We start from the raw sequence: 11,274 nt of genomic DNA, 5'->3' as shown, positions 1-11,274 counted from the left end.
TCTAGTCGATTGGCCACGTAGTTGTCTTCTGAATTTCTTAGCATAATGAATAAGGGGCTCCATATACAGGGCTGCAGCTCTTCTTATCCAGATAGGCTCTGCCATGAATAGGGTTAACTGTGATTTTGTGGGTTTCCTTTTCTTATATGGTTGAGGCAGAACTATATGACAAAGAACTGTAAAACAAAGTAGTATAGAGGTCAGAGAGCATCCTTGTCACTCTGGTGACCAGGATGTTTTGAAAGATTACATCTTTATCAGAGCTGGAGGTCAAATTATATCCACTAGTGCGATAATTCACTTTGTTTAAAAGTCTATCTGGTTAATGTGGTCATCCATTTCATTTGGTTTACCAGGATCCTGAGGGAATTGAAATACCAGCCTAAAGCAGCCATGCAGGTGATGAAATCTACTTTTCCACTTGAAATATTTGTTTCTTTGCAATCAAAGAGCAGAGGCTGAATGTGCCAGAAAGCTGAGAGATGCTAGGGAGGTACAAAGGAATAGATCATCATTATGACAAACCTTTATGGGGACATGGAAGAGCAGAATGGAGATAGGGTAGGCAGGTAGGTTGAGATTTGTGCCCTGGGCAGTCACAGTCCAGGTGCACAGACTAACATTCATCTGCTCCAGCTGTGGTAAGGGCCAAGCCTATTCAGTCATTTGAGATGGCAACGTCTTTGAAAAATTCAAATGTCACATTTTATTTTAGCTATTTATTTTCTCTCTTTAGAATACTGGGATTTTCAATGGCAGGAGAAGGAGTGATCAGAAGACCGAGATGAGTTTGAACACTATTCTAGAGGAGATTCTTATTAAAAGGTCACAACAGAAAAAGAAGACATCACCCTTAAACTACAAAGAGAGACTTTTTGTACTTACAAAGTCCATGCTAACCTACTATGAAGGTCGAGCAGAGGTAGGAGATAATCACAATGTACTTTGCTGTTTTCCGTGTTGATACTGTTTTATAATACTGTTCTCGACTCCCTCCTCTCTCCAGTCTTACAAAAAAGCTTTGGGTTAATGAAATGAAGGTAATGATTTGTTATCATTTGGAATTAAAAGATTCAGTCAAGAGTATGTGTAGAAAAATTCACAGTTCTATTGATTATAGGTTTAGTACATATAAGTATACCTTTTATATCACACTAGTAAATTAATCTGTTAAAGAAAATAAATTTCTACATCAGTGTTAGATCCTTATGGAATTCATTAAGTATATTGAGTATATGGCTTTTTGCCATAAACTACCTTATGTATCAAAATGTTTAGCACATGTAAGCTGTGTGTCTGTCCATCACTTTATACAAATGTTGTTGCTAGGTGCTACTGAGTTTGTACCAACGTAAAACACCCCAGTGTACAACAGAAAGAAACACTGTCTGGCCCTGAGCCATCCTCACAATCATGCTATGTTTGAGCCTATTGTGGCAGCCACTGTGTTAAACCATCTCATTGAAGGTCATCTTCTCTTTTCTGACCCTGTACTTTATGATGCCCTTCTCCAGGGACTGGTCCACCCTGATAACATGTCCAAGGTACGTGAGATGAAGTCTCATCGTCCTTGCTTTTAAGAAGCATTCCGACTATATTTCTTCTAAGACAGATTTGTTTTGGTTTTGCAACAAACAAGAGTTCTTAAACTACTGAGCTGAATTCTTACATGACAACTTTCTCCCTGGCTTTTAGATGCCTTTGCAAGGCCAGGAATAGCTCACTGTTTTTTTTTTTCCCTTTTGGTATTAATGTGCTGAGTTCCCTGTTTTCGGTGGTGGAGTATTCTGGCTTCCATCTCTCTACCCCTAGAAGTTGTGTTATAAAAAATACTGTTACCTGGGTCTTTTCTCTCTCTGTGACCTCCCATTCAGAAGCTGCTTGGGGTCATTGTTCTGTCCTGCCTTATTCTTGGGAGCTCTGGTAGCATAGTGCCTAAGGCACTTGACTGCTAACCAGAAGCCTGGCTGTTCAAACCATCTAGGCATTCCTCAGAAGGAAGATGGGGCAATCTACTTCTGTAGTGATACTGCTTCGGAAATCCAAGGAGGGGTCACTAGGAGTCGGGTGACTCGATGGTGCATAACAGCAACAAGCCTTATTCTTGCTTATTGTCTAACTGGCTGAGGGCTCATGCCATCTGCCATTCTTATAGTTAGTGCTATGGCCTCATCTTTTCCAAGGTCCTTTCCTGGCAGTGCTCTTAGTATTCTGCTTCATTTCTTTCTCTCTCCATTGAGTTACAGGCATCCAGCATTTCCTATGCCTAACACAGAGCCTGGTACATGCCACATAATCAGTATATATTTGCTGAATGAATAAATTGACCCATTTCATAAATTCAGGAGAATTGACAAGCATTTCAAAAATAATGTTAAAAATAGAAGGCTCTATGTATGAGCTAACCAGAAGGCTGGTGGTTCAAACCCACCAGCCACTCCTCAGAAGGAAGGTTGAGCAATCTACTTCTGTAGTGATACTGCCTTGGAAACCCAAGGAGGGGTTGCTAAGAGTCAAGTCCGACTTGATGGCACATAACAACCACAACAACAAATGTATGGGCAGCTACTCATAAAGGCATACTCAAAAAAAAACCCAAACTCACTGCTGTTGAGTCAGATTCGATTCATAGCTACCACTCCTTGGGTTTCCGAGGCAGTATGACTACTGAAGTAGATTGTCCAATCTTCCTTCTGAGGAGTGGCTGGTGGATTTGAACCTCCAGGCTTCTAGTTAGCAGTCAAATGCCTTAGCCACTGTGCTAACAGAGCTCCCCATAAAGGCATGATGTGGGTGAAATAACCCAAGTTGAGAATATAAAGAAAAGTGTCAAGAATGTAGCACCAGGAAACATCAGTGTTTAAGAGGAGTTTGGGGAGGTTATTAGCGCTTATAGACAATGATCTTTGTCAGGGCAGTTTTGGAAGAGTGGGGATGTGGAGTTCATACAGTATATTGTGTGGATTTGAGGAGGGCAATGTCAGGGAGGGTCTAGACCTTAGAGATGAGTAGTAGCTAGACAGGAACATAATACGGAAGAGTATTCAGAACTTCATTATTCTGACTCTGTCTTTAAAAATAAAACCTGTATGTGTTTTAAAAAATAAAAAGATTCTAGAGATGGATTAGAAAGACCATGGGCACCATTTAGGGGTTAAAATAAGCAGTCCTAAAGATAGTTATTTTAATTTGTTCATAGCCCTCTTGTTTTCAAAAGAAAAACAGTGGGGAGGCTGTCCATTGATGTAGTAACTATGATTCCTAGTTTCTTCATGGCAATCAAATATGGTATAATATTCCACTATACTTTATTAAACTCTTATCAATCTTAATCTCAGACAGATGCCCATCCTTTCTGCGCTTTCTGGACCCCAGCTCCCTCAACAGGATAGGAAACAAAGCTTTTATTGAAATTCTTCCTATTAAGTATTGGGCTTTTTGAAATATGCTGAGAAATTCTGTTCTAGATGGTGAGAAATTCAGTTAAACTTTTTTTTTTCAAGTCTGGTATTGCAAAACTTGTATTTCAGTTTCCTCTGTGAGCCATTCTTGGGTTGCCTTCCTTGCAGTTTGCATTTCTGCATATTCCCTTCTTGTTGGGTGCCTTCCTATTGGCTCAGACTCACAGAGACCCTAGGAACAACAGAACAAAGCGCTGTCCGGTCCTGCGCCGTCCTCACAACTGTCGCTGCGCTTGAGCCCATTGTCGCAGCCACTGTGTCAATCCATCTCATTGAGGGGCTTCTCTTTTTTCCTGACCTTCTACTTTACCAAGTATGATGCTCTCCTCCAGGGACTGCTCCCCCTGAGAATATGTCCAAGGTACGAGAGATGAAGTCTTGCCATCCTTGCTTCTGAGGGTCATTCTTGCTATATTTCTTCCAAGACAGGTTTGTTCATTCTTCTCACAGCCCGTGGGATATTCAGTATTCTTCCCCAGCATCATAATTCAAATGCGTCATTCACCTGCATATTCTAGTGAACTGTAAAAGAGATCTTCCTGGCAATTTATAGTGCTTGCTCTGACTCATCACAACACCAAGCAGAGGACACTGGGGACTTTGCAAGTGATGCTGCCTTTTAGTCGGGGACTGAAATGGCACTGGGTTAGCCCATCTGATGTTTCAGTGGACACTCCATGAGGTAGTGAGAGATGAGAGTTAGGGAAGAACAGGCTGAAGTTTCATCAGGAAAGAGGCCTCATTAAATAATTGTGAGAAAGCAAGATTTCTGTGTTTTGAGATGTTGAATCAAAAAAGGCCAAAAAAAAAAAAGCAAATAATATGTAAATCTGCAACTATCTTTGGCTAAGAAGGGCTGATTTTTAATAAATTGGTATTTTTTATAATTGGACTGTGTTCTACTAACTTAGTTGGTTTGCTGCCCCAGTAGAGAAACTGGCAAATAGTTCGAAAATCAAAGAAATAGGGAGATTAGTTGTGTCAGGGCCTCAAGACCACCTCTAGGTTTGGTGATTCTCTGGGAGTACTCACAGTACTTAGCATATAGTCATGCTCATAGCTGCAGTTTATTGCAGTGGAATGATACAAAGCAAAATCAGCAAAGGAAAAAGGCATGTGGGGCAAAGTCTGGAAGAAACTAGGCTTACAACTCCAATGGAGTCACACAGAATGTACTTAATTCCTGTAGCACTGAATTATGAAAATGGTGAAATGTTGTCTACTGGGGAAGCTCGTTAAAGACTCAGCGCCCAAGGTGTGTTTTGTTTGCTTTTTTTGTTGCAACCTTCACCACTATTTATTTCCAAAACTTTTCCCTCAGCCCACACAGAAAGTCTATACCCATTAAGCAGTAACTTACTCACCCCTACTCTTAGCCCTCAGTAACTACTAATCTACTCCCTATCTCTATGCATTTGCCTGTATAGGGTTGTTATAAGTAGGATCATGCAATATTTGTCCTTTGTCGTATGATAATTCTATGTTTAACTCTCTAAGGAACTACCACACTGTTTTTCTCAGTGGCAACCATTTTACATTCCCATCAGCACTGCGCTAAAAAAAAACCAAACCAAACCCACTGCCCTAGAGTCCTAATCGACTCATAGCAACCCCTCCTTGGGTTTCCGAGGTGGTATCACTATGGAAGTAGATTAGATTACCCAACCTTCCTTCCGAGGAGTGGCTGGTGGGTTTGAACTGCCAGCCTTTCTCTATGTCCTTGACAAGACTGGTTATTTTCCAATTTTTGATAGTAGCCATCCTAGTGAACTGTAAAAGAGATCAGTAAAGGATGTGGGAACTGGTATCCCATTGTGGTTTAGCTTTGCATTTCCCTAATAACATTGAGCATGTTTTCATGTGCTTATTGGCCATTTATGTATCTTCTTTAGAGAAATGCCTATTTAAGTGCATATTTTTCAGTTGAGTTGTATGAGTTCTTTAAATATTCTGGATTATTAGGCTCTTGCTAGTTATACGTTTTACACATATTTTCTTCCATTCTGTAGGTTGGTTATCTTTTCACTGTTTTTGGTAATGTCTTTTGATACACCAAGGTGTTAATTTTGATGAAGTCCAGTTTATCCATTTTTTTCTTCTGTTGTTCATGGTTTGGCTTTGTATCTAAGAATCCATTGCTAAATGCGAGGGCTGAAGATTTACCTCTATTTTCTTTTCTAAGAGTTTTATGGCTTTAGGTCCTATATGAAGGTCTTTGGTCCATGTTGAGTTCATTTTCATATATAGTGTGAGATTGAGTTTAACTCTTATGCATATGGAAATCCAGTTGTCTCAGTATCATTTGTTGATGAAGCTATTCTTTTCCCATTGAATTGATTTGGCACCATTGTTGAAAATCAACTGGCTATGATATTTATCTATTGCCCAATGTCTTTACTGGAGACTGGTCACATAGGTACACTCTCAGGAGCACATAGTAAAATTCCAGACTCCCAGAAGGAACGCAGTTAGTTAATATAAAACATCCATTATTTGTAGGAACAGTTTAGGCAAAGTGAGCCACTCTTTTCAATTAGGGATGGCGAGAACCCTGATGAAATCCTAGTCCCAGATAGTCAGCCAAGGGACATTTTTGTAGCACGCCTTTCTAAGAAAAGTGGTCTTGGGTCTGCTGTGTTAATTTTTTTCAGCACACTAGTTGTAATAAGGATAAGAATACTAATATAATTTTTTGTGTGCACTAATTACCTGTCAAGCACTGTGCTCAGTACTTTACTTGCATTGTTTCCTTTATTCCTCAGAACAATGCTATGTTAAGTTTTAATTGTGTTATTGTTTGCTGCTGTTGAGTTAGCCCCCAGCTCATGGCGATCACATGCACAATGGGATCAGGCCATTGTGGGTCCATAGAGTTTTCGTTGGCTGTTTTTTGCAAGTCTTAGTCTGGAAGTGCTGCAGAATACCGTTCAGCATCGTAGCAATGCATAAGACCCCACTTAGAGATGAGTGCTGGCTGTGCTTGAGGTGCATTGCCTGGGAGTCAAACCCAGGTCTCTGACATGGAAGGTGAGAATTCTACCACTGAAGCGCCACTGCCCTCTAAGTCTTCTTCTTGATTCCAGTCTATACCCACCCTATAGCACAGAGTAGAACTGCCCCTATGGAGTTTCTTAGGCTGTCATCTTTATGGTAGCAGATTGCTATGCCTTGTCTTTTCTCCTGCACAGTGGCTGGTGGTTTCGAACTACTGATCTTTTGGTTAGCACCCAAGCATTTAGCCATTGTGTCGCTGGGGCTATTTCTAAGTCTTATTATTACCTCTATTTAAAAGATGAGGCTTAGAAAGATTAAATAACTTGCTCATGTGGTTGTTGTTGTTGTGTGCCATTGAGTCAGACCCTACTCATGGCGACCCCTCCTTGGGTTGCCGAGGCAGTATCACTACGGAAGTAGACTGCCTAATCTTCCTTCTGAGGAGTGGCTGGTGGGTTTGAACCTCCAGCCTTCTGGTTAGCAGTCAAGTGCCTTAGGCACTATGCTACTTAATAATCAGGCTGCTTCTTCAAAGCCTAGATTTGTAACAATGTTGATCCTCTAGGGAGAACTAAAAAAAATAAAAATCTATTAATGCTCTTTAGAGTAAGGATAAGGTTTGACTTGAAAAGCTTTGAGGAAAACTTTATTTATTACTTTCATTTATGACTTTATTTGGATTTTTTTTTTTTTTTTTTTTGTGATAGAGGCAAATTAGGAGCTCTGTTAGTGTAGCGCCTAAGACGCTTGACTGCTAACCAGAAGGCTGGCGGTTCAAACCCACCAGCCACTCCTTGGAAGGAAGGTATCGCTACTTCCGTAGTGATTTTGGCTCGGAAACCCAAGGAGGGGTCACTATGGGTCGGGTTTGACTCGACGGCACATAACGACAACAGAGGCAAATTAGTATTAGATAGGGTTTTCATCCTTGTTATGCCACAATATAATTGGAATTTATAAAATAATGTCCTTTTATCTGTATATGTAGCTTAAAAATCACTCTCATGTATATTGTTTATCTCCTTACATTCTTAACTCCTCCTTTTTAAAATCACCGTTCCGACCTCCAGCACGCTTTGGAACTGGCACTGAGCCCCATGAGTTCTTCTTTCTTCCTCTACAGTCTCAGTGCAGCCCCAGCCCAAACTGCTTAGCTGAGTTATTGCCCTGCCTGATTCTACTCTTGGATCTTCATCTTTCACCCTTTCAGCTATCAGGGGGATATTTAAAACCTGGTGCTCTGCATCTTGTCTAGAATCAAATTAAAACTTCTTAGTTTAGAATACAAGGAGCTCTGGTGGTGTAGCGGTTAAGGGCATTTGACTGATAAACAAAAAGTTGGTGGTTCAAACGCACCAGCTGCTCCGTGGAAGAAAGATGGGGTGGTCTGCTTCCATAGAGATTTATAGCCTTGGAAACTAAATAGGGGTCGATATGAGTCAGACTTGATGGCAGTGAGTTCTTTCTTTTCCTTCGAGTTTAGAATAGAAGGTGCTTGATGCAGCTTTTCCTATCCTCTACCATCACCCCCAGGATTTCTGGGAGTGCAGTGGTTACAGCATATGGCTGCTAACCAGAAGGTCAGTGGTTTGAACTCACCAACTGTTCCATGGGAGAAAGGTGAAGCAGTCTGCTTCTGTAAAGATTTACAGTGTTGGAAACCCTATGGGATAGGTCTACTCTTCCTATAGGGTCAGTATGAGTTGGAATCAACATAATGGCAGTGTTTTTTTTTTTTTTTTCTTTTATAAACCATCACCCCCAGCAAATGTCTTTTACCTGCAGTTGCTTTTTTACATTGTGCCTTGGACAATATTGTTCTGTTTACATGGACTGACTTCCATCTGTGCCTGCCTTCATTCATCTATCCAGCTACCAACTGTTTTATGTATCAAAAATATGTTAAGTGTTTGGTAAACACTTGCTCATCTTTCCTTACTCAGCTCAAGCCTCACCTTCTCTCTGAAGCCTTTATTGTATTCCTTCCATCAAAGTTACAATGGATCCTCCCCTCCTTGGTGCCCTGTACATGTATTATCTTGGCCTTTTGGTTACCTGCCTTTATTTACAGATCTGTGACCCCCATTAGACTTTAAGCTCTTTGAGAATAGGGGTTACAACTTATCTGTTTTTTCATTCCTGAGGGCTTGCTGCAGAGTTGGGTAATGGGTACATGTTAGATGGCTGGAAGGGTCAAAGGAGAGATGAGTTCTCAGTCCTTAGAAACAGGCCAGCTCACTGCTATGAAGTCAATTCTGACTCATAGCAACTGGGCTGTAAATCTGTATGGAAATAGTTTGCCTCATCTTACTCCCATGGAGCAGCATGGTGGGTTTGAATTGCTGACCTTCTGCTTAACAGCCTTATTCTGCCACCAGAGCTGGTTTATTCTAAATGTATATCTTGAACCATAACATTCAGAAAGAACCATAGAACCAGAATGGATACTTGTAAGTAGAAGAGTCAGGATTTAAGCCTTTAATTCTGACTAAGTCCAGTGCTCTTCCCATAATACCACAGGCACTTTCCTTACAATTTTATTCCAGTTGTACTGAAATTAAACAATCATTCTTTGTAATGAAATGCTTGAAATTTTCATCTTTGAACCAGGTTAAGTCTGATGGGATGGTGGAGGCAATCAGTTAGAAGTGTGATGACATGTGTCTCCTAAACACCCTGAGCAACCTCTCATATTCAGACAGACCCTCCTAGATTACACAGGGTCATCTTCTTGAGCAGTCCTGGAAAACTGAGACTCCTAGTGATTCAAGGATAAGTGCCTATGAACTTTCTGAGTTGTTCTGATGCTTCTGCCTCAGTTGTATTCATAGACTAGTTGGATCCCCAAGTGGGAACCTTAGTTTTACAGGGTCTTTCTAATCTCCACCTGAAGGTCTGTATTTCTGGCACTATCTAGGATTCTGTGAAGTGAGTGTGGAGTGGGGAATTTTTTTTTTCCCCCAAACACAAGAACAACCAGAATTACTGGTCATATAGAGCCTGGTGGGACTCCCAAGACTATGGCCTTGGGATATCACTCCAAAGGTCTGGCTCTCAGCACAACAGGAGTAAGTCTTACGTGCAGAACACCTAACCCAGGGTGATGCACCCGCCTACTCTATGGAGGTACACCCCTTGGAGCAATTGGCCACAGGGCACCAGTGGGGTGGCATTCACATGAAGGGAAAGCTGGATAGATGGGAATGCATAACTATGAAGGGCACTAGGGATGGGTGTGTGTGAGGGGGAGTCACAGGGAAGGGAAAGGAAAAGAGTAGGTTAGGATTGGGGATGATAACTGGGGAGTGAAACCAAATATACACGAAATGTTGAATGTAAAACAAATTCTGCTCGGTAAATTTGCACCCAAAGAACAATTAAAAATGTTTTGTTTTTTTTTTTCCCATTACAGGGCAATTCAAAGCATTTACATCAAACTTTAGAGGCTACCACTCAATCCACCAGGTTGTAATAATAATAATAAAAGTATAGCCCTAAATACTCCACTGAAAGTACAGTGGTCAGTGTATTAGATATTTTTATGGTTCAGAAAATTCTCGATTTTATTATTCCATGAAAGCTCATTTTCTAATTGGCAATTGAATTTCCTTATTTCTGAAATAAGGTGGTATATCAACTTCATTTCTTGAGGCACTTCTCCCACTTCTGATTCCTATCTATTGTCTGGAGCCCATCTTCCTCATCACTAACCCTGTAAAGAGCCAAAATGCTAGGTCTAGAGTCCTAGGATATGATTTATCCCTTAATTTGCCAAGTTATCAGTCTTCATTCAACAGTACTTACTATTTTCTCTGTCAAGGAGCTGAAACTTAAGACATAATAGGGAGCTAATCGATCATTCATCTGTCAGTTTGTCATACCCTGGTGGCTTGTGTGTTGCTGTGAGGCTGGAGGCTATGCCACCAATATTTCAAATACTAGCAGGATCACCCGTGGTGGACAGGTTTCAACAGAGCTTCCAGATGAAGACAGACTGGGAGGAAGGATGGGGCCATCCACTTCTGAAAAAATTGGCCAGTGAAAACCTTGTGAATAACAGTGAAACAGTGTTTGATATATTACTTGAAAACTTTATGAGTAGTCCTGAAACATTGTCTGATAGGGTGTTGGAAGATGAGCCCCATAGGTTGGAAGGCACTCAAAATACAACTGGGGAAGAGCTGCTTCCTCAAAGTAGAGACAACCTTAATGACATGGATGGAGTAAAGCTTTTGGGACCTTCATTTGCTGATGGGGCATGACTAAAAATGGGAGGAAACAGCTGCAAACATGCACTAATAATCCGAACATGGAATGTATGAAGTATGAATCTAGGGAAATATGAAACGTCAGAAATGAAATGGAACACATAAACATGGATATCCTAGGCATTAGTGAGCTGAAATGGACTGGCACTGGCCATTTTGAATCAGATAATTGTCTATGGTCTGCTATGCCAGGAATAACAAATTGAAGAGGAATGGTTTTACATTCATCATCAAAAATAAAATTTCAAGATTTATTCTGAAGTACAATGCTGTTAATGATAGGATAACATCCATATGCCTACGAGAAAGACCAATTAATACTACTATCATTCACTTGGAACACAACTACCTGGCTGACTGACCGGAAGAAAGAGATTAATATTTGTGCCCATTCCAAAGAAAGGTGATACAGCAGAATGTGGAAATTACTGAACAATATCATTAATACCATATGCAAGTAAAATGTTACTGAAGATAATTTAAAAATTGTTGCAGCAACACATTGGCAGGGAACTTCCAGAAATGTAAGCTGAGTTCAGAAGAGGACATGG

The 11,274-nt window shown here is 40.7% G+C and overlaps 1 protein-coding gene across 1 annotated transcript in view; it reads left to right on the top strand.

The window, feature by feature from the left end:
- Positions 1-784: 784 nt before the first annotated feature.
- TEC (tec protein tyrosine kinase) overlaps positions 785-11,274 on the top strand; it is a 160,295-nt gene continuing 149,805 nt past the window's right edge. The window contains exon 1 of the mRNA XM_007949449.1: positions 785-922. Within this exon, the coding sequence (XP_007947640.1) occupies positions 785-922 (138 nt within the window). The remainder of the gene's footprint in view (positions 923-11,274) is intronic.

The sequence above is a fragment of the Orycteropus afer genome, unplaced genomic scaffold, assembly GCF_000298275.1.
Source record: "Orycteropus afer afer isolate SDZICR_OR568_19922 unplaced genomic scaffold, OryAfe1.0 scaffold00246, whole genome shotgun sequence".
NCBI lineage: Eukaryota > Metazoa > Chordata > Mammalia > Tubulidentata > Orycteropodidae > Orycteropus > Orycteropus afer.
This window is presented reverse-complemented; position numbering and strand designations above follow the sequence as displayed.